This window comes from Mesoplodon mirus (genome assembly GCF_964341445.2).
Source record: "Mesoplodon mirus genome assembly, chromosome: 19".
Lineage (NCBI taxonomy): Eukaryota > Metazoa > Chordata > Mammalia > Artiodactyla > Ziphiidae > Mesoplodon > Mesoplodon mirus.
In genome coordinates, this window is record NC_138995.1 from 37,762,454 (window position 1) to 37,786,069 (window position 23,616).

Genomic DNA, 23,616 nt, shown 5'->3' on the forward strand with positions numbered 1-23,616 from the left:
CATTCTCTCTCCACAGCTGGCCCCCAAAAGGACCCTCCCCACATCCCCAGCTGGGGGCCCTGCGTAGAGCTGGAGTGGACGCCCCCTCCTTCCCTTCATGATTCGTTTGTAGCGCAGGTAACCAGCCAAGCATCCCGCTCATTCCCGGAGGGGCCGTGGTCTCCCGTCCACCTCCCCAGAAGGGACGTTCCTTCTTGGAAGAGCCTGGCTCAGCCACATCCTTCAGCCCCGCCCTCTCCAGCCTGGGCCCCCTGGGTCATTCGGGCCATTCCCCCCCAACCTCCATGCCATCTGCAGGCAGGATCTCCCTCCCCCCTTTCCGTCTTCTCCAGATTCTCTGCAGATCCTGCCTTGTCATTCCCTGGCCAGGCCTTGCCCACCTTAGGCTGGTTGGGAAGGGCAGGGGCTCGTAGGCCACAGAGCTGGTGACATGGGAAGACAGTGGGTGTGGGCGGAGATATGAAGCCAGAGAGAGTGTGTTATCTTGCCGCACGGATGCAGCAAGAGCCTTGGAAGGGCCTCTCTGGGGACAGTCCCCGGGGCCAGCTCTAGAGGCGAGCGTGATGGGTGTGTGAGGCTCCGGAGCCATGTGTTTCTGTTCTAGACTGGGCTTGTTAACCCAGGGCCCGTGAAGTGTGTACGTGTGTGCATACGTGTGTGTGTGTGTGTGTCCCATGACACACTTCCCCCTGGGAAAGAACGTGTAACATTTCTGGCCCACATGCATGTTTCTGGCAAGAGGGTCCTTTGTTTTCATCAGACTCTCCAGGGTACTGTCCAGAGAAGCCCCTGAAATAACCATATGGGTTCTCTCCCTGAGATTCTTTACGTCACAGAGCCGTCGAGGGTAATAGGGGCTGTAGTGGTGATCAGGAAGTTCAGAGAATGCTATTGAGGGTTAGGGATGGTGACCCAGCTGGGGGGGGGGGCACGACAGTCACCATGTCCTCAGTGAGTTCGGGACCATCCCCCTCCCCCTACCAAGAAGAAAAAGAGAGGGTAACAACTCCATGGCCCTGGACTGGGATTGTGTGTGATTTCTCATCGTGTTCTGTCTGCGTGGTTGGGAGGGAAGGATGCTTGGGCTGATGGAAGGATAGGCGGATGGGGACTTCCCTGGCGGTCCAGTGGTTAGGACTCAGTGCTTTCCCTGCCCGGGCCCGGGTTCAGTCCCTGATCGGAGAACTGAGATCCCGCAAGCCTCTCAGTGCGGCCCAAAACAGTAAAAAGGAGGAGCGGATGGAAGGACGGGTCAGTTTGTGTGTTTGGAAGACAAGAAAGATGGGCGGTTGGGTGGAAGTTTGTAAAGATGGGTGCGTGGAAGCTTGGTAGGATGTCTGGAGCAGTGGTGGTTGGCGCGGGGGTGGATGGGCAAACAGAGAACTTGTTTTCTCACTTGTAAACTGGGGCACACGGCATCCCTTTCCCATGGGGGCTGAACAAGCTAACATTTGTGAAACGCTTGGGACAGTGCCTGGCACATGGTAAGCAGGAGCCAAATGTTAGCCGTCCTCATCCTCATCATTCTGACAGGCTCGGCCCGGCTCTGGCGGTTCCTCTGACTCAGAGCGCCTGCCCTCCTGGCCCCTCTCCCTCTCTGTTCCCTTCCTTGAGAACCACGCTGCATGTGTCTTCCAGGGGGACCCAGAGCCTGGGCCCCTTCATGCCGCCTCCCCTCCCTCCCTCCTTCACCCAGTCACGTGTAGGACAGGAGCACAGGCTTGGGGCCAGACTTGTGGGTTCAGGGCTGGCTCTGCCACCTGCTAGCTGGGAGACAGAGAACCATGGTCTCAGCTCTTCCTTTTACTCATCTGCAAAGCGGGGGTGGCAGGACCCACCTCGAGGGATACTGTGGGGATTAAATGAGATACATGTGTGTGAAGCACTTAGCACGGGGCCTGCATGTGATCAGGACTCAGTCTGGGTTGATGTCATCACCATCGTCATCAGACGCTGGGGAGAGAGAGGGAGGAGGAAAAGGCAGCTGTCTGTCTCTGATCAGGAGGCTCTGGTACGGAGGGCACCTGCCCCACCCCTACCCATGCCCCTAGACTTAAGGGGACAGAAAGCCTGACCCCTCCAGGGGTCTTGGCCCCAGGGAATGGTCCTTGCAGGGAGGGTCCTGGCACGCTGCCGACATCTAACTTGTCTCCCTTGCCCTCTTCCCGCCCCGCCCCGTCCAGTGGCGATGGATGATGAGGATGGGAGATGCTTACTAGACGTGATTTGGTGAGTAATGGGCTCCCCACCCCACCCCACCCCACCCTCCCCCACCCTCTCCCTCCCCTCCCCTGTCCCTCATGTCCTCAAATGTCTCTCCCCTTCTCTCTTTCAGTGACCCTCAGGCCCTCAGTGACTTCTTACATGGATCTGAGAAGGTGAGTGCTGGGGCAGGGAGAAGCATCCCCAGGGCAGGGGCCTGTGGAATTGGGAGCTGAGAGACACTCCCCGCTGATTCAGTAGACATCTGCCCCTTGCCTTCCATGAGCCAGGCCCCAGGGTTATGGCAGAGAGTGAAAGAGATGGCAAATCCCTGCCCTCACTCCATACACATTTCCTTGGTAAACAAAGCAACCGAGAGCTAATAAAGGTGATGGTGGAAAGCACCATGCAGAGCAGCATAAGAAATAATAATGTCACTTGCACAACAAAAGAGGTTTAAAAGAAAATGAATGGGAGGCGGAAGCAGGGGCTTCTTCTCTAGCTGGTGTGAAGCTGAAGGATCAAAGGGAGGTGCCCATGGCGCTCTGGGCAGGGGAAGGACAGGTAGGAAGGTTGGAAAGTTTGAGAAAGAAGGCCAGTGGGGCCGGAATGAAGGGGAAACTAGAAGGTGGTAAGACTGGAGTGGACAAAAATCACCAGGTCATGAAGGGCTTGGAGGACTTGATCGAGGAGTTCAGACTTTATTCTGAACGTGACAGGCAGTTCTGACGGGTTATTAAGCAGGAGAATGCCACATTCCGTTTGCCCTCCAGGGAATGGAACAAAGTGGGGGAGAGTGGATGTCTGTTGAGCCATGAGGAGCTGTATCAGTCACCCACAGCTGCATAACAAGTTATCCCATCACTTAGTGACTTAAAACAACATTTGTTAGAGCTCTCAGTTTCTGAGGGTCAGGAACTGGGGAGTGCTTAGCTGGGTGTCTAGCTCAGTGTCTCCCCTGAGTAGCAGTCAGGATGTTGCCTGGAGCCACTGTCATCTGAGGGCTTGTCTGGGGCTGGAGGATGTGCCTCCACAGTGACTCACTGCCGTGGCAGTTGGCTGGAGGCCTCAGCTCCTCACCATGTGGGCCTCCCCCTAGGATTGCTTGAGTGTCCTCACAGCATGGCAGCTGGTTCCCCCAGAGCAAGTGACCCAAGGGAGAGAGCCAGGAGGAAGCTCAGTGCCTTTTATGACCTAGTCTCCAAAGTCGCACACTGTCACTTCCGTCATACTGCATTTGCTAGAAGCGAGTCACTAAGCCCGCCCACACTCACAGGGAGGGGACGGAGCTCAGCTCCTTGAGAGGGGATGTATCAAATAATCTGTGGAGCGGAGGCGAGTGCGGAGCAGGAGTTGGTGGCCTGGGCCCCAGGGCAGGCACGGGAGGAGGTACCAGACGCTGGCTCTGGGATCTGTCTGGGAGGCAGGATCACTAGACTTGCTGGTGGCTTAGACGGTGAGGAAGAAAGAGCAACCAGAATGCCTCCTGGACTTGACCTGAGCAGCTGAGTGGGTGGTGGTACCGTTCTCTGAGACTGGGAGTTCGAGGTGGATGCCAGAAGTCCAAGGGCGGCTATTGGATATAGCAGTCTGGGGTTCTGGAAAAAGATCAGCTGGACAGAGAAACTGGGGAGGCTTGGCTGTGGACAGCCATTCATTGGGCGCTTAGGGCCTGTTGTAGACATTGCCTATGTCTGCAGGAACGAGACAGGTCCCTGTGCTCCCAGACAACGGGAACAGCACGCACGTTAGGCGCCCGGGTGGCAGGGCGTGCCGGGTGCTTGGGCTGGGCAGTGGAAGGAGTGACTTAGTAGGAAGGGACGGACAGTTGTCGGGAGGAGGTGACAAATGTGACAGGCCCTGCCAGATGTGTTACCAAAGACGCTTGAGCAAAGCCACGGAGGCAGGATTCTAGAGTTCAAGGCAGGCATGTCAGGAGAGGCTCGGACTCAGTGCTGGGGTTGCCTCGCATTTTAATCTTGCAGCCAAGCCCCTTTCTTTGGGGCGACTTTTCTGGAGGCGGAGTTTCCTGTACCCCTCGAATCTCCCCCCGCAACACCCCCACCTCGTCTTTGTCTTTTTGTCCCATGTAACCCTCAATTGGTTTTTGTTCTAGAGGTGGGCCGGCCCACTGCCCAGCTGACCTTTGACCTTGGGTGGGGGCGGGTCTTGGTGCAGCTTGACAGTGATGAGCTCCTGGATAATCCCGGGGAGGCCCGTCGAAGTGCCTTCTATGAAGGTCCTGGGGTAAGTGGCCCGGGGGCTCGGGGAAGGCCGTGGGCTCCAGGCATCACCCAAGTCGCCTGTGGTGGCAGCCAGTGGGGGAGGGGAGAAGGGGTCGCACTCGTCCCCTGAGGCACTTTGCCGGGAGGGGGGCAGGGGGCAGTCACTGAGGAGCAGTGTGGGGTGGAGGTGAGGCCGGAGCTGCTGGGCCCCCAGCTGTGCCCTCCGACCCCTCAGAGAAGGAGGTGTGGTCCTGAGTCCCTGGCCTTGGAGGGCAGCTGCTACAGAGCTGGAACAGAGGCAGAGGCTGGCTCTGGAGTTCACAGTGGGCAGGGCGGGGGCGCTGGGGGGTCCTGTCCCGGCCCAGCCATGGGTGGGGTGTGTGACCTGGGGGAAGGGGATCGACTGTTGTGGACCTCAGTGTCCACCTGGAAGATGAAGGCAGGGGTGATGAGCAAAGCCCAGAGCGGGGAACACAGTGGACTTTTATTGAGCACCTACTGTGTGCCGGGCCCATTACTCAGTGCCAGTCGTCCCTCCCTCTTCTTCCTCTTGTGTGGCCTCTCCCCTCCCCGCTTCGCTCCCCATCCCTCCCCCTCCTTTTTCCTCCTCCCCCCTCTTCTCTCTCCCTCCCACTCCCCCCTCCTCCGTCTTCATTAACATAACTATCAGTTACCAAATACCTATCATATGCCAGGCCCTTTACAGTAATTTTCATTTAGTCCTCACAACAACCACAGTAACATTCCAAATAATTTATCTGGCATAATATAAATGACTAAATCCAGAACCCAACAAATACACATTATGTTCATGTTATTACATTTACGGAAGAGTAACAATGTGCATTATTCTTACCCGTGCCGTCCTCTTAATGCCCATAACGTCCCTGGTCAGGTTCTCGGCACCTCCTGTACGTGACATCAGTGAACGTCACGACTGTCCTAGGAGGCGGGTTTGGTTATGGCCATTTAGCGGTTAGGAACTCAGAACTGCCTGGTCCTTGGTTGGGGGCTGAGCCGGAGCCCCATCCTGCCAGGCACTGCCCTCCATTCAGCAGCAGGGTGACCCCTTTCCCCGGTCTGGGAGGCAAGGAGGGAGCAGTGCCCACCTCACTGAGCTGTTATTAACGACAACATGGACAGTAATAATGACGGTAACAACGATAGATGATGTTTCTCGCGTGCCAGCCAAGAGCCACGTACTGCTCTGAGCCCTCCACTAGGATTAATAACAGGTGGTGTTATTTTTTTTTAAATTTTATTTATTTTATTTATTTATTTTTGGCTGCGCTGGGTCTTCATTGCTGTGCGTGGGCTTTCTCTAGTTGCGGCGAGTGGGGGCTACTCTTCGTTGCAGTGCGCGAGCTTCTGGTTGCAGTGGCTTCTCTTGTTGCAGAGCATGGGCTCTAGGCGTGCGGGCTTCAGTAGTTGTGGCTTGCGGGCGCTAGAGCGCAGGCTCACTAGTGGCGCATGGGCTTAGTTGCTCCGCGGCATGTGGGATCTTCCCAGACCAGGGCTCGAACCCGTGTCCCCTGCATTGGCAGGCAATTCTTAACCACTGTGCCACCAGGGAAGCCCCCGAACTACAGGTTTTGATCCGTCGCCTGGTCAAGTATCAGTGGGTTTTCCATGCCCTTGGCATAATTATTACTTGTGGAATATTTGCTCTAAAATGCATGTATAGATTACACACTCGTGTCCTGGATTGCCATCCCGGAAAGCATTTAAGAAACATCAGGTTCGGGACTTCCTTGGTGGTGCAGTGGTTGGGAGTCTGCCTGCCGATGCAGGGCCCTGGTCTGGGAAGATCCCACATGTCGCAGAGCAACTAGGCCCGTGAGCCACAACTACTGAGCCTGGGCGTCTGGAGCTTGTGCTCCGCAACGAGAGGCCGTGACGGTGAGAGGTCCGCGCACCGCGATGAAGAGTGGCCCCCGCTCGCCGCAACTAAAGAAAGCAATCGCACAGAAACGAAGACCCAACACAGCAAAACAACAACAACAAGAAAAAGTTAAAGGGCATTAAAAACAAACCAACCAGATATATGTGGGTAGGCATTTTCCATCCCAGTTACAGAATGAGAAAACTGAGACTCAAACAGGGCAAATGACTTGCCCAAGGTGGCAAAGAAGGAAGAAGAGCCAGGCTGTAGATTCTGGTTCATCTGATGCCAGAGTCCTTTCCCCAACCACAGTGCCCGCACCGCTTCCAACTCAACTTCCTCCTCTGCTCCTCCTCCCTCCCCGTCTTTTCAGATGGACTGAGCTGAAACCTGGCCCTTCTGTGAAGCCTCCTGACACCAGCGTTTGCCCTGCTCCCCTAGCCAGTCCCTCCGAAGGCAGCACACAGTTACAGACACAGTCACGCCTTTAAGCCATCAATCCTCTGAGGTGTCCCTCTTCCTCATCTCAGTTAACAGCATCTACTCAGTTGCTCAAACCCCAACCTGCCCTGCCAACCTCGATCTGTCCTTTTCCTTACCAGCTCTCCCTGTGATGTGTGACCCGTCAGCATGTCTGAATCTACTTCTAACGTGATCCCTAATCCTTGCGCTTCTGGCCTCTTCACTGCTACTCCAGCCCAGGCCACCATCTCCGCTGAGAGCCTTCCAGCTACTCTCCAGGATTCCCGTCTTGCCGCCCACGGCACCCTCACAGCAGCTAGAGCTTTGCACAGCCTCCCCTGGTTCCCGTGGCAGAGTCTGTGCTTTGCCGCACCGTGGCCTGGAAGTGGGTCTCAGCCTCAGCAGCCTCCTCAGTGTGGCTTCCCACCCCCGCGCCATCCACCTGCCAGCGTCTGCCACTCCCTGTCACTCCCTCGGACTTGGCCCCCTGCTGTACTTTCCTCATGTCGCTTTGTGGTAGACACAAGGTCTGACTCCCCAGTGGCTGTTTCTGCTTCCTCTTCTTTTCCTGGCAAATGGGATTCCAGTTTGGATCGGGTGACAACAAATTTGAGGGAACACACTGGTTCTCCCCAGTCCTGGAACTGGGGAAAACCAGGGGGGAACACAACTTAGCTTTTGCCCTGGAGACAAATCTTGAGGGTCCGGGATAACGGTGGCCACTTCCCTTTCCACTGCCACGGATCAGTTCAGAAAGAGCACGGGCTACAGTTCTGGCCGAGGAGACATGAGGGGCGTTCCGTTGGGCGCTGCTACAAGCTTTCCTCACTTTTAAAAAGGGGAACAAGGAAGGGAGGGAGCTGCTCTCTGCCCTGCACCCTCCGAAGGTTTGGGTGCTCCGCGTACAAGAGGGGATTCTTGCTGCTGCTGCTGCAGCCGACTTGCAGACGCTGGCCACTGCTGGCAGGCCTGGACTTCACCGTGGAGCCACTGGCACCACCACGTGTCCTGAGAGCTTAAACCTACGCTGACTCCTCTGTTATTACGGCCCAAAGCATATGCACTATAGATATCTAAACTCACCTTTTTGCTGCTTTATCACTCCTACCTTAGATGCTCCTAAAATGTAAGCTCTGTGAGGGGAGGGGCCTGTCCCTCCATCACTATGTCCCCATCACGTGGACTGGGCATTGTCTGGCACAGCTACAGCAGGTGCTTGATAAATGCTGGCTGCATTAATGTATGAGGGTCCTCCAGAGCAGGGACTCAGTCACTGTGGCTTCTGGGAGCAGCAGGGGCTCAAAAGCCTTCGCTGGATCAACAGGCAGGGAAGCCAGAAGACAGCTTCTTAAGAAACAAATTTAATACTATATACAAGGGAAAACGTACAGAAACAACAAAGGAGACGCAACAGGGCTGGAGGTGCCCATCCCAACTAGCTGCCCACGCAGAGGGCCGATGCCAGCCCCTAGCTCGCCCTCCTCCTCCTACAGTTGGAAGGGCTCCACGGGCCCCCTTGCCCTGGCGGTGGGATCCACGTGGTCCTGAAGCCGGTGCCACTTCATGTGGGCATTCCGACCCTTGATCTTGCCAAACACCCTGAGGAGGCACCAGAGGACACAGGGGTCAGAGCAGGGGGAGGCGGGTAGCCCTGAGGGGGGCACCCCAGAGGGCTGAGGGCAGGCGGTGTGGGAGCATCTAGGGAAAGGGCGGTACCTCTCACACTTCTGGCAGGGAAAGAAGCCCTGGCCCTTGCTGCTCCCCGGCAGCTCAGGGGTCCGCTTCGAGCCGGTGTTTGGGCTGGAGTTGGGGATGGACTCCCTCCTGGAACTCTCAGTGGTCCTCTGTAATTCGGGGGTTGGGCGGTGGCTGGGTTTCCTCCGAGGGCTACGAGTGACCTGCACAGGGGGCAGAGGTGATGAAAGGGTGCTGACCGCCCCGCCGCCCTTCTAAGAGAGAAGCAGGTGTCCAGAGCGTCCAGACGTCGCGGGGTGCACCCCCCCACCGCCACCCAGCTTGGATGGGCACCGGGCATCCAGATCCGTGCTGAACTCCTGAAGCCCTATCCCGAGACCCTCTACCTTCGCTTCTGTCCTGTCTGCTTCACCCAGCTCTCTCTTGACCCTCTTTTCCGGCACTGGGGCTCGGCCGCAGTCAAACTTGATCATTTTCTTCTGCGTGTAGTAGAACTCGACACACTGGGCTACTGTTTTTGTCTGGACCTAGTGGAGGAAGACAGAAGCCGACTAAGGACAGTGCCTCAGGAGTAGCAGTGAGAATGGCCTTGACGCCCTAAATCCCCTCCCCATGGGGCCAGCCGCCACTTTTTGAAAGCCCTCCTGAAACGTCTCTCCCCTACGGCTTGGTATGCTCCACTGCTACGGGAGACAGAGAATCACAAAGTCCTCCTGGGGATGAAGGAGTTCAGAGAGAAGCCACCAGAGTCAACACCATCTAAGCTCTGCACGCTCTGAGCAACAAGGCTGGCCCAAGAAGGCTTCTCTCCAGGAAAACGCACACAAAGGTACGCACGAGGACGCTCACTGTGACATCATGTGGAGCCACATGACTACCGACTGGGACTAATTAAACCAGAGTGTCCTTACGTGTTGGATACCTCATAGCCTTATGCGACAGCTAGGCAGAGCCCTCCAAAAAACTGAAGAGGAAGGAATACTTCCCAACTCAGTCCGTAAGTTCAACATTTCTCTGATACCAAAGCCAGACAAAGATATTACAAGGAAAGAAGGCTACAGACCAATGTCCCTCATGAACATAGATGAAAATTTTTAAACAAAACTTTAACGAACAGAATCCAACAATATATATATGTATATATATATATATATATATATATAAAGGACAATATACCATGACTAAGTGGAGCTCATCCCAGAAACGTGAGGTTGGTTTAACAATCTAAAATCAATGTAATTCGTCATATTAAACTTAAAAAGGAAAAATCATATGAGCATCTTGATAGGTGCAGAAAAAGCATTTGATACAATCCAATGTCCATTCCTGATGGAAACTCTCAGCACAATAGGAATAGAAGGAACTTCTCTTCAACCTGATAAATGATACCTACAAAATCCCTACAGCTAACGGTGGAGTGGTTTCCCCTCAAATATCATGAACAACACAAGGATTTCCACTCTCACCACTTCTACTCAATACTGTACTGGTGGTTCTAGAGTGCAAAAAGGCAAGAAAAAAAGTAAAGGCATCCAGGTTGGAAAGGAAGAAAGAAAAGTGTCTTTATTTACAGATGATATGACTGTCTATGTAGAAAATTCAGTGGAATCCACAAAAAAGTTACCAAAACTAGTAAGTTAGTTTGGCAACATTTCAGAACACAAGATCAATATAAAAATCAATTTTATTTCTATACATAGTAGCAACAAACCATTGGAAACTGAAATAAAAAAGAACTCTATAACATCATAAAAAACACAAGTACTGGGCTTCCCTGGTGGCGCAGTGGTTGAGAGTCCGCCTGCCGATGCAAGGGACACGAGTTCGTGCAATGGTCCTGGAGGGATCCCACGTGCCATGGAGCGGCGGGGCCCGTGAGCCATGGCCGCTGGGCCTGCGCGTCCGGAGCCTGTGCTCCGCGGCGGGAGAGGCCACAATGGTGAGAGGCCCGCATACCGCAAAAAAAAAAAACAAAACAAAACAAGCTCTTAGGAATAAATCTGACAAAAAGTATGCAACAACTGTACACTAAAAACTTCAAAACATTGCTGAAAAATTAAAGATTGAAATAGAGAGATATACCCTGTTCACGAGTCAGAAGACTCAATATTGTTAAGGTAACAACTCTCCCCAGTTGACGTAGAGAGTCAAAAACAGTACCAATCAAGTTCCTAGCAGGAATTTTTATTTTGAAATTGACAAGTTATTTCTAAAATTCATAGGGAATTAAAAAGGATGTAGAATACAAAAAATAACTTTGAAAAAGAATAACAAAGTTGAAGGACTAACATTTTCTAATTTCAAGACTTAGAATAAAGCTACAGTAATAAAGACAGTATGGGAATAGCTTAATAAAAGACAAACAGATCAATGGAACAGAATACAGGGTCCAGAAGTAGATGCATATATATATGGCCAACTGATACTTAACAAAGGTACAAAAGCAACTGAGTGGAGAAAGTATGGTCTTTCCAACAAAAGGTATTGGAATAAATATCCATATGCAAAAATGAACTCACCTCGCACCCCATACAAAAATAAACTTACAATGGATCATAAATCTAGAAATAAAACCTAAAACTGTAAAACCTCCAGAAGAAAACATAGGGGGAAATCTTTGTGACTTTGGGTTAGGCAAAGATTTCTTAGATACAACACGAAAAGCACAGTCTATAAAAGAGAAACTAGTAAGTTATGCTTAAGCAAAATTTAAAACTTTCTTCAAAAGACACTGTTAGAAGACTGACAAATGGCATATTGGGAGAAAATATTTCCAAAGCATATATCTGGATAAAGGACTGGTGTTCAGAACAAAATAAGAACTCCTACAGCTCAATAAAAACACAGACACTCCAATAAAAACAGAGGCAAAAGATATGAACAGACAGCTCACCAGAGAAGGTGCACATAGAGCAAAAAAACACAAAGATGCTCAGCATCATTAGTCATTAGGAAAATGGAGTCAGATGCTACTGTACACTCATTAGAATGGCTAAAATTAAAGAGACTTAGCATACCACGTGTCGACGAGGGTGTGGAGCAACTGGACCTTTCATAACCTGCTGGTGGGAATGGGAAGTGGTAGAGCCACTTTGGAAAACAGTTTGGCAGTTTCTTAAAAAGGTAAACATACATCTACTATAAGTTACCCTCATTCCCCTCCTAGGTATTTATAATCCCAACCCCGTGTCCGCAAAAAAAAAAAAAAAAAAAAAAAAAAAACCCAGTACATGTCCGTACAAAGACTTGTATGTAAATGTGCAGAGCAGCTTTATCTGTAGTCATCAGTAACGGGAAACCACCAACAGGTGGATGATTAAATGAACGGTGGTCCGTCCACACAGTGGTATACTCCTCAACAGTAAAGGGATGAACTATGGGTACACATGACAACATGGATGAATCTCAAAATCATTAGGTTGAGTGTAAGAAGCCAGACAAAGCAGATCACATGCTGTATGATTATTCCATTTATATAAACCTCTAGAAAATGCAAACTCATTTAGAGTGACAGAAAGTAGACAAGAGTTGACTAGGGACCCGGGTGGCAGGAAGGAAGGGTTGCAAAGGGGCAGGAGGGAACTTTTGGGGGTGACAGATATTCTCATTATCTTGATCATGGTGGTGGTCTTACAAGTGTATATAACTATATCAAAAACATTAAATCTTACACTTTGATTATGTGCAATTTTCCGTACATCAAGTTAAAAAAAAGAGCAAACTAATCAGCAGGATATTAAGTATATGATGTCATCCTTTTTTGAGAAAGTGCATATAGGTGTGTAAAATCCGTATGGGCAGTAAATACCTGTCAGGTTATCAATCAGAAGTAGGATTGTGGGGAGGGGCCTGGAGGGCTTTATTTGGAACATGGGATTCATTTCTGTACCGTTTCAGGTTGTTCCAAGCAATGGCATTGTAGTTGTCAACTGTTCACAGCATGAGCAGAGTATCGCCCCTGACAGGCCCTGCAGTTCTAGCGCCTCGGCCGTGTGAAGGAGCCTTGTCTACACCAGCCTGCCATGTTCGCCTTACCATCTTGTGTATCAAGTAGAAGTCCTTCTTGTAGGCACAGAACGCCTTCTTAAAGAGCCTCTTCTCCATGGAGGTCCAGATGTCCGAACCTATTGGAGAAACAGCCAAGAGGAGGAAGGCTGTTTCTCCTTCTGGGACCACAGCCACGGCTGAAGTGCAGACTCCCCTCCTTTTTCAGGCCACTGAGCGCCACTTATATGCCAAGATTTCTGCTAAGCCCCTTACTTGCTTTATCTCACACAATCCTCACAAAAACCTTAGCAGGTAGGGGCTATTACCATCCCCACTTGACAGGTGCAGCAACTTGAGGCTTCCTCTGGTTAAGAGACTTGCCAAGGGCAGCCGTGGGCCCCTGGTTGCCTGACTCCAAGGCTGGAGTGCTCAACTGGGAAACCTGAGCCCACCCCAACCTGGCACCCCCCTTCTGGCCAGGAAGAGCCCACGAGGGAACCAGTGGAAAGGGGAAGGTTGGATCCAACTAGAGAACAGCACCCACTGAGTCCCCCAGAGAGGACGGGCCCTTCTGGGAGGGCAGGTGTAGGCCCCAAGAGAACTCCGGGAGGCACGTGCAGAGCTTGCCATGGAAAGTGACTGGCTCGCAGGGGCCTCAGCCAGGCCAAAACCACGCGGGCAGCCACGCTCGTTACCTGTGTAGTGATAGTTGGCGAGAGGGTGAGTCCGTGGCTTCTGGGGTCCTCTCAGTAACAGGGTCTCCAGGGCAACCTGGAACGAGAGGAGTGGTGGGCAACTCTCTGAGGGAGGGAAGGTGAGGTAGAGGCCCGCCTTCATTCTTTCATCCATTCAGAAAATATGTGCAGCCCTCCCTAAAGCCACCCCTACCCCAGGGCGACTCAAAGTGTGGTCGGTCTGTGGACTGGCCACCAGCTGTGAACCACTTGGGACACATTGCCTACAGCACTAAGCGGACTGTTGAGTGCAGCTGACGTTACCTTTTTCATAGCAAGATTTACTTGATGACGAAACAGTGTGTGGACTTATTCTGGCACAAGCTCCTTATTTCTTCAGGGAGCAGCATTTGGAGCGGCACTGCCCCCGCCCTACCCCATGTTATGGTCCTCATAGCACTCATCATTATCTATCACTTTTAAAAAATGTATTTCATGTGCTCACTCTCCTAAAATGTAAGCCCTGCAAAGAGGGGGCATTTGTCTTGCTCAACAGCGTAACCCCGGTCAGGACTCGCTATGCAGTTTGCAGGACCCCGCGCAAAATGGAAACACGGGGCCCTGTGCTCAGAAACTATTAAGAATTTCAAGATGGTGGCAGCAGAGCATTAAACCAAGAATGGGCCCCTGAGCTGGCCCCAGCCTGATACCATGACATCACCAGGTATCAGGAGGACCCAGTAAACGTGTGCTGATTACTCTGCTGAGCACCCACCACGTGCCAGCCACTGCCTCTCAGCTTGAGAAAAAGCACCATGTAGCCCTGACTCTTGGGTCTCCAACTCGGGTGACGTGACTTCCTCTCCCACTACACACAGTTGGACTTCTTCATTGTCTAAACTTCAGGGTTGTGAGGAGGGTCCTTGGAGGAGGCAGAGGCATTTCTGTTGCATCAGAGGTTTGCATACACCATTTTTAATCCAAAAGTCAATGTTCAGTAAATAAACCAGATTAATGCAGGCCCTGAGTTGGTTCTGCTAGGCACCGCCTCCCCAGTGCTGCGCTGAGATGAGGTAACGCTGGAGGAACCCTGGTGCTCTGCTGTCACCCCAGAGAAATAACTGATTGAGCCCGTATGTGTGCATTTCCCCTACGTTCAAAAGGACACCACCAGTCCCAAAGCGACCAGGGAGAAGGGTGGGTGGCCAGCCTTTGGTTCTCGTGAGCTGCAAAGCCCCAGGTAGAAGGCACGTGTCTTGCGCCTAGAGCCCCTGGCCCTAAGAGAGCAGGGAGCTTCCCGCAGCTCCTCTGAGCACCCCCCTCGCCTGCACCGCACCTGGATGTTGCCCTGGGCTTCATGCAGGCAGTGCAGAGCGAGCTCCAGGTTGGTGCCCCCGCCCGGCATCACGTTGGAGCAGGCCAGGTTGCAGAGTTCGGTCACTGTTTCCAGCAGGCAGCCCGGCAGCGAGAAGGAGAGGAGACACAGAGGGTCAGCAAGTGCCAGAGAGGAAACCTCCCCAACAGCACAGATGGGGTGGGGGGCTCCTGTCACCATCTCCCTCACCTCTCTGTTACAAGCAGGCTGAGGGAAGGGAGGGACAAGGAGGATGGGCAGAAACCCTGCTCCTGGCACCTGCTCTGGATGGCCTGGCCAGCTACTGGGTGAGAGGACAGGTGGGGCAAGGGACTGCAGCACAGCAAAGCAGTCCTGCGCTGAAGGCCAGCTCTGCCCACCCCACCCCCGCCTGGGGATCACTGCTTCTTGGTCAAGGTGAGAAGTGGGAGGAGAAACCCCTTGGACATGGAGGAGGGCTCTCAGGAACCTGGCCCCAAAGTCTCAGTCACCTCTATCCTGCGTCTTCGGGTTGGTCATCACATCTCCCCATGGCTTCCAGACCAGAGTAGCTACATGCTCGTCACTTCCAGCCAGTGATCTGTCCTGGAGCTCTGGGATCTCAGCCTGAAACTGGCTCCCTATGTTGATGTGTCTGAAATGAGGCCACACACACGGACATAAAAGGCATATGTGTGTGACCAAGATGGGAAATACAAGAGAGATGTGCGGTGAGCCCTGCTCACCAGGGCTGTGGAACCCACCTTTTGGCCATCTCTCAGACACAGGGAGTGCTCATCAGCCCAGTAGACACGCTCTGGTATTCCAGAGACCTCTTGAGGGATACTTCCTTCCTTCCTCCAATTTGCTTTATCGCCAGATTTCTGGCTTCAGGCGTTTGGGGTCTAGGACAGGGGAGGTATGTGCTGATACCTGGCATTCTGCTGTATCCAAGGTAACATCCAAGCTACAAAAGAGTATCTCATTGTGCCATCACCAATTCTATCTAGAACCCCAGGGTGCTGGGCATTCTGTCTGCAGACATCCAACTATGGTATGTCTGGACAGAAGGAATATTGGGGAAACACCTGGAGAAATCCACCACTTCTCTCCTAGAGAGGTTCTGGGTCTAGACCTGACTTTCCCGTGATGAAGGCTCCCTTGGGAAAAACCGACACTGGAATGCAAGGAGGGTAAAAGCATCCCCACATTGCAAGGACCCTCAGGTTCTAAGTCTGTTCCAACTCACGGTTCAGTGCTGATCTTGCTGTTGTCCTTCACCACACTGATGCCAAAAGAGCCGTCCATGTGATCTGGAAAACGCCCAAAGAAGAGGCTCAAGGAGACTGGCTACAACTGACCCATGAGGCCCTTTTTGCCTGCCTTTCCAGAGCAGCTAAAAGCAGGCTCTTCAAGATTGCATGGTATACACACACTACTGTATATAAAATAGATAATCAAAAAGGACCTACTGTATAGCACAGGGAACTATACTCAATACTCTGTAATAACCTATATGGAAAAAGAATCTAAAAAACAATAGATATGTGATTATGTATAACAAAATCACTTTGCTGTATACCTGAAACTAACACATTGTAAATCAACTCTAATCCAATGTAAAATTGAAAATTGGAAAAAAAAGATTGCATGGTATGGAGTTTCCTCAAAAATTAAAAGTAGGACTACCATATCATGCAGCAAACCCACTTCTGGGTATTCATCCAAAAGAACTGCAGTCAAGACCTCAAAAAGATATCTGAACTCCCATGTTCACTCCAGCACCATTCATAATAGCCAAGATGTGGAAACAACCTAAATGTCCACTGACAGATGAGCACATAAAGGTAATGTGACATAAACATACAATGAAATACCATTTAGCCTTAAAAAGAAATTCTGCAATATGCAACAACATGGATGACCATTGAGGACATTATACTAAGTGACATAAGCCAGTCACAGAAAGAGAAATACTGCATGACTCCACTTATATAACGTATCTAAAGTAGTTGAATTCATATTGATAGAATCAAAGAGTGGAATAGGGGTTACCAGGGGTTGGGGCAGTGGGAAATGGGAGGTTACTAATCAATGGGCATAAAGTTTCAATTAATCAAGCTCTAGAAATCTGCGGTATAACATTGTACCTATAGTCAACAATACTGTATTGCACACTTAAATATTTGTTAAAAGGGCAGATCACAGATTAACTGTTCACATCACAATAAAATAAAAAGATTGCATGGAAGTGGGATAAGACTTCTGAAAAAGTAGAGTAAGGAACTCGGCAAAACAACAGATTTACTGACAAAAATCATTAAAAAAAAAAGAACAGTAAGCTAAAGTCTGCAAGTTGTCCTAAAGGCATACAGCATTTTAAGAAATACTCATTCAAGAAAATCTACTAAATCTCGGGAAGAACAGTGAGAGTCTGTGGCACTGGAGCCATGGCCCACTCCCTTACCCACCTAGCCCCCAGCTCTTTGTAAAGGAAGCTCTACCCAGGTAGGTGCAGCCAAGGAGATGGGGGCTTCTTCTTCCCCTGGCTCCCATGCTTAAAGAATTAAAGTAAGATAAAATAAAAATTTCTCATCAAAGAGAAAATGCCATCAAGAGATGGAAATTATTTTTTAAAAAGATACAAATGTGGACTTCCCTGGCGGTCCAGTGGTTAAGACTCCACGCTTCCACTGCAGGGGGCATGGGTGTGATCCCTAGTAGAGGAAGTAAGATCCTGCATGCTGTGCGATGCAGCCAAAAAACAGAAGAACCAAATGGAAATAGTTCAGGGGTTACAAAAGTACAATAACCAAAATAAGGCTCAACAGTAGATCTGAGCTGGCAGATGAAATGATCAGCAAACCTGAAGATAGAACAATGGAGACTATGAAATCTGAAGAACAGAGAGAAAAAAATATAGGAAAGTGAAGAGAGCCTCAGAGAAATGTGAGATGTCATTAAATGCAACAATATATATGTAGTGGGAGTACCAGAAAGAGGGGAGAAAGGGACAGAATATTTAAAGTATTAATGGCTGAAAATTTCCCAACGTTGATGAAAAACAATATGTATATCCAGCAAACTCTACAAACTCCAAGAAAGATTAAACACAAAGAGCTCTACATCCAGACATAACATAGGCAAAATGTGGAAAGCAAAAATAAAGATAAGATCTTGAAAGCAAAAAGGGAAAAACAATTTGTTACATACAAGGGCACTACAGTAAAATTAACAGCTAACTTTTTAAGAGAAACGATGTAGGTTACAAGGCAATGGGATAATATATTCAAATTACTGAAAGTAAAAAAGTGTTAACCAAGTATCTTATATTCAGCAAATTATCTTGCAAAAATGAAGGTAAAATAAAGACATTCCCAGATAAATAAAAACTGAGGCTACCTGTTGCTGGCAGACCTCTCTTACAAGAAATATTAAAGGTGAAATATTATTCAGCCCGCAAAAAGGAACAAAGTACTGATACATACTGCAACTTGGATGAAACCTAAAAACATCATGCTAACTAAAAGAAGGCATTCATAAAGGACCACATACTGTATGATTCCACTCATATGAAATATGCAGAATAGCCACATCGATAGAGACAAAGTAGATTAGTCGTTACCCATGGCTGGGGATGGGGAGGATGGAAAGGAGGGACTGCTAATAAGTACAGGGCTTCTTTTGGGGATGATGAAAATTTCTGAAAACGGATGGTAGTGATGGTTGCACAGCTCTGTGAATATACTAAAAACCATTGAATTCTATACTTTAAAGGGATGAATTGTATGGTATGTGAATTATATATCCCTAATAAAAATAAATAGTAAAGAAAGTCCTTCAGATTGAAAGCAAATGACATCAGATGGTAACTTGAATCCAAACCAAAAAAAAAAGCGAAGCGCTAGTAAATATGGGTAACTATAAAAATCACTATGATTACATATTTCTTTTCTTTTTTTAATGGCCTTAAAAATAACTGCATAAAACAATATGTATTGTGGGCCTCTAACATATAGAAATATAATATATGTGACAGTAACTGCACAAGGAGCACAGCTGCATTGGAGTAAAGGAATATCACCTCAGACAGTAACTCAAATCCACAAGAATAAATGAAGAGATCAGAAATGGTCAATAAGAAGGTTAATATAACAACCTCTATAAATCATGCTTGTTTTCCTTTATTCTCTCAGTGTTTTTACACGAAATAAAAGTATATAAAGCAATAAACATGACCAGTACGGTATTACTGGGTCTCTCACACATAATAGCAAAAGAGTTAGAAGGAATAGAGCTAGATAGGAGCAGTGTTTCTATATTTCACTGTTAATGAGTTATTACACATCCTAACAGATTCTGATAAGACATATATTTTAAGTCCTAGAGCAACCACTAAGAAATGACTAAGACACAGTGAAAAATTAACGGAATTAAAATGTCACACTAGAAAATACTCACTTAATACAAAAGAAAGCAGGAAAGGAGGAACAGAGGGAGAAAAAGACATGTAACATATAGAAAATAAAAAGCAAAATGGCAGATGTAAATCCAACCATATCAATATAACATTAAACAAGAAGGGATTAAACAAACCAATCAAAAGGCAGAGTTTGTAAGACTGGATAAAAAACACATGATCCACCTAATGGTGTCTAGATGTAACATGCTTTATTTTCAAAGACACAAATAGGCTGAAAGTAAAAGAAGAGAAAAATATATACCAAGAAAACAACAACCAAAAAAGAGAATGGAATGGCTATATGAATGTCAGGCACATTAGACTTTAAAACCAAAAATATTACTAGAGATAATGATAAAATTATTGTAATAATGACAAATGATGTCACAATCACATCCTAATGATAAAAGGTCAAGCCGTGAGGAGGATGTGACAATTACAAACATATACACACCTAAAAACAGACCCCCAAAATACACCAAGCAACAAACGACAGAACTGAAGGATGAAATAAACCATTAAAAAATAATAGTTGGAGATTTCAATACTTTCAACAGTGGATAGGGCAACTAGGCAGAAGATCTACAAGGAAATTGAAACTAACTAGACAAAACAGACAAAATACAGCATTCCACCAAACATCAGTAGAATACATTCTTCTCAGATTCACATGGAACATTCTTCAAGACAGACTGGATTCTAGCCCATATAACATGCCTCAATAAATTTTAAATTTTAAAATAAATTTAAGGGAATTCCCTGGCGGTCCAGTCATTAGGACTCCACGCTTCCGCTGCAGGGGGCATGGGTTCGACCCCTGGTGGGGGAACTAAGATCCTGCAAACCGCACAGCACAGCCAAAAAAAAATAAATAAATAAATTAAATTGAAAAAGAAACAAAGTATGTACTCTGACCAAAAGAGAATTAGAGTACAAATCAATAAAAGGCAGCAATTTGGAAAATTCACAAATATGTGAAAATTAAGCAACACACTCTTTAATAGTCAGTGTATTAAATAAGAAGTGGAATGATAAATTAGAAAATACTTTAGCTGAATGAATATAAAAACACAACATACTAAAACTTACAAAATGTAGCTAAAGCAATGTTCAGAAGGAAATCTATAGCTGTAAAATATCTGTATTAAAAAAGAAGAAACATCTCAAATCATTTATGGTCAACTGACTTTCCACAAAGGTAGCAAGACAGGGCTTCCCTGGTGGCGCAGTGGTTGAGAGTCTGCCTGGCGATGCAGGGGACATGGGTTCGTGCCCCGGTCTGGGAAGATCCCACATGCCGCGGAGCGGCTGGGCCCGTGAGCCATGGCTGCTGAGCCTGAGTATCCGGAGCCTGTGCTCCACAACGGGTGAGGCCACAAACAGTGAGAGGCCCACGTACCACAAAACAAACAAACAAACAAACACCTCACAATGAGCTACCACTTTACACCCACTAGGATGGGTGTAATAAAAAAGACAGCTAAGAAGTGTGAGCAAGGATGTGGAGAAACTGGAACTTTCATACAATGCTGGTGGAAATTTAATATGACCCGGCCATTTTGCAAAGCAGTCTGGCAGTTCCTTAAATGGTTAGACATAGTTACCCTTTGACCCAGCAATTGCACTCTGAGTTATATACCCAAGAGAAATGAGGACTTATGTCCAACAAAAACTTACACATAAATGTTCTTAACAGCACTGTTTGCAATAGCCAAAGGACACAAACAACCCAAATGCTCGTCAACTGATGAATGGATAAATAAAATGTTGTCTATCCAGAGAATTCAATATCATTCATCCATAGAAAGAAATGAAGCACTGATGCATACTACAACATGAACCTTGACAACATTATTCTAAGTGAACAAACTAGACACAGAATGTCACGTATTTTATGATTCCAATTACATGAAATGTCCAGAATAGGGAGACCCGTAGAAAAAGTAGGTTGGTAGACTGGTGGTTGCCCAGGGCTGAGGAGTTGGGGGCTACAGGGCCTGTGTGTCACCGCTCGTGGATATAATCTTCTGGGGTGATGAAAATGCTCTAGAATTAGATTGTGGGATGGGTGTCCAATCCTAAGAATACACTAAAAAATCACTGTACACTTTAAATGGGTGATTCATATGGCATGTGAATTATACCTCAATAAAGCTGTTTAAACAATTACTCGAAAGGGCAGGCAGAAGGGTGGTTAGGCTAAATGGCGTCTATTTTCTTTCTGGCTACAAAGTTATAAGCACCTAGAAGGCTGCTGGTCCCAGATGGTCCTGGGATAGTTCTGAACAGCAACGGGACCCCCAGAGCAGACCCAGGCGTAGGCCAGAGAGAATGGATGGACCAAATTCTACAGGGGGCGGGGGTGTGGCCCCCCGCAGGCCCATCATGGGGTGATCAAGCTCACTCACCAAGCATGGTGCTGATGAGCCTGTCGGGACGGGCCCGGGCAGAATGTGGAACAGAGAGTGTTGAAATACAGCCCAGAGCCCTCCCGGATGGGGCTGAGCATCGGGGGCGGTGTGTAGGGACGTCACTGGGACAGTCCCTTCAGGAGGTGGTCCATCAGGAACACGGGCAAGCGCAGGCAGCTCTGGCGGCATCCTCCCGGGCCCGGCTCCCCAGACATGGAGGGCGGAGGAGGGATGAGCAGTGCCTTGGGCCGGAGGAGCTTCATCCGCTTCTTGTGTTGGCTGCTCTCCTTGCTGTCTCTCTCTTCCCCGTCCTTCTCCTGTCCCTGGAGAAGAAGAGACTTCAGAACCACGGGGGTCACCTGAGGCCACCGGCCCCAAAGCTCAGACCTCAAGATGGCCTGAGAGTGGGAAAGGGTACTGACCAGCCAAATGCACACCCAGCATGGCCATGCCCAGAGTCCTCAGTGCAGGAAGCCGGGCAGGGCACCACGCCTGAGCCAGACTCCAGACCCTAAGCCGGGCGATGTTTGACGCTGGGGCCTTCTCAGGCAACCACCCCCCCCCAAGGAGAGGCCCTCACTCAGACCATTTTGGAAACTCATGTCCGTTGTTAAAGTGACTGGCACTTAAAGTGTGGGGGCCAGACGGATGCAACAGCATGACAAAAGGAAAACCTGTTGCCCTCAAAATGACAGCAGCTCCTGGGAGACAAACAGTGGGCTCCATGCACCCCGTACCCGAGTCCAGCATGGACTTCTCCAGGTGGGGTCTTCCAGCACAGGCTGAAGAGACGACGGCTTGAGCTTGCTACACTCTCTCTTACCTCCACGCAATCTCCCCTCCGCTCTGCCCATCTTACCCCTCCTCATCCTCCAGCTCTCAGCTGCAACACCCCCTTCCTCAGGCAGGGTCTCTGGTGCCCTCGGGGCTCCTACAGCTCCCTCTCCCAGCCCGGCCCGTTCTGGGTCGTCAGTGTCCGGGGATGGGTCTATCTACTCCGCTGGGCTGGGAGCCCCAGGAGACGGGGGCAGGCCTGTTGTGGTCGCTGCAGTGTCCCCAGCCCTGCCCAGCACAGGGCCAGACACAAAGGAAGTTCACTGGAGGTTGAATGGATGAAGGAACACGCAAATCAAGCTCTTCTGGAGTCAGGATTTGGGGGCTTTTCTCACAGCTCCCACTGGCAGCTGGAAAGCAGCTGGAAGGAAGTGCACCCACCTTGCTCCCCGGGGGATGGTTCGCTGGAGCCACTGGCACCGACACTGGGACCACCAAAGGGGCTGCGGTCATGTTGTCCAAGGACTTCCTGCCTCCCGGGGAACTCTGCCTGTGCCCCTCCGGCCTCAGCACCTGTCTTGGTGGCTTGCAAAACTCCATGCCACACACCTACACAGAGAAGAGCCAGCCCTTTAAGAGACACAGTACGTAGGGAGCAAGGGGCCCCTCCAGAGCAGCACAGCCCGGACTCCCGGCCCCCAGCCAGGCTCCCCGCAGGAGGACAGCTCCATCCTGAGATGAATGGCAGCTTCGAGCCCCTTCACCTGCGGCTCCTGCTTCCCTCGAGGTGACGGCCACTGGTCGCTGTGAAAACACATGTGGCTGCTCAGCCCTTTCTCGGTATAAAACATCTGGCTACAATTCTTGCAGACGTAAATGCTCCTTGGCTCTGCCCAGTCTGTGGGAACACCATTGTGCTGGTTACTGTGGGGAACAAAGGGAGAATGGGACTCCGTCCCCAAACACTGATCCTCTGACAGATTTGGACGAACCCTAAAGAAATGGAGATGATGCCCCCGATTCTCTGTGACCTGGTGCTCGCCCCTTCAGGAGTGAAGAATCCAGAGCTCGCTCACCCAGGGCCAGCACAACAAAGCCACCAGAGGATTCCCGAGGGGCTTCTGAACTTACCAGCCACCCTCTATGTTCTCCTCCTTCATCGGGTGGGGGAGCCGGTAGATATTTCCACCCTGAAGACGAAAATACATCTGAGACAACATATCAGAAATGAGATGAAAGAGTGAAAACTATAAGACTTGGAAGAAAACACAGGTATAATTCTTGGTGACCCTGGAGTAAGCAGTGGTTTCTTGGATGACTCCAAAACCAAACAAAAGACAAACGTATTGGAGTTCATCAAAACTTACAACTTCTGTGCTTCAAATGACATCATCAAGAAGTGAAAGGACAGAATAAGAGAAAGAAGTTGCAAATCATGTATCTGATAAAGGACTATGTATATTTCTGTATCTGTGATACATAATGAACTCTCACAGCTCAAAAATAAAA

At 49.4% G+C, this 23,616-nt stretch overlaps 2 protein-coding genes and 1 pseudogene across 22 annotated transcripts in view; 1 reads left to right on the forward strand and 2 right to left on the reverse strand.

Annotated features, from left to right (window-relative positions):
* LOC309795681 (BRD4-interacting chromatin-remodeling complex-associated protein-like) overlaps nt 1-14,147 on the forward strand; it is a 66,453-nt gene extending 52,306 nt beyond the window's left edge. For 10 of the 20 annotated variants that reach the window (XR_014292313.1, XR_014292314.1, XR_014292315.1 and 7 more), the window contains 4 exons: nt 17-117; nt 2,184-2,229; nt 2,336-2,378; nt 12,364-14,147. Coding sequence is in view for 3 of the 20 variants with exons in the window: in XM_082608280.1 (XP_082464406.1) it covers nt 2,189-2,229; nt 2,336-2,378; nt 4,381-4,449; nt 12,364-12,462 (252 nt within the window). In the remaining 17 variants the exon portion in view is untranslated. Of the gene's footprint in view, nt 1-16; nt 118-2,183; nt 2,230-2,335; nt 2,379-4,318; nt 4,343-4,380; nt 4,450-6,682; nt 7,365-8,955; nt 9,044-12,363 lie in introns of those variants that run through there. The other 10 variants (XM_082608280.1, XM_082608279.1, XR_014292318.1 and 7 more) reach the window with 9 other exon arrangements.
* LOC309795684 (zinc finger protein 541-like) overlaps nt 1-23,616 on the reverse strand; it is a 141,490-nt pseudogene that overhangs the window by 110,429 nt on the left and 7,445 nt on the right. The gene's annotated exons all lie outside the window — the stretch shown is intronic.
* On the reverse strand, nt 7,877-9,393 carry LOC309795484 (zinc finger protein 541-like; the record flags this gene model as incomplete). The annotated part of the gene is made up of 5 exons (XM_082607849.1): nt 7,877-8,370; nt 8,488-8,669; nt 8,853-8,993; nt 9,131-9,149; nt 9,389-9,393. 5 exons carry the CDS (start codon nt 9,391-9,393, stop codon nt 8,259-8,261), a joined length of 459 nt encoding a protein of 152 aa, XP_082463975.1. The 3' UTR covers nt 7,877-8,258.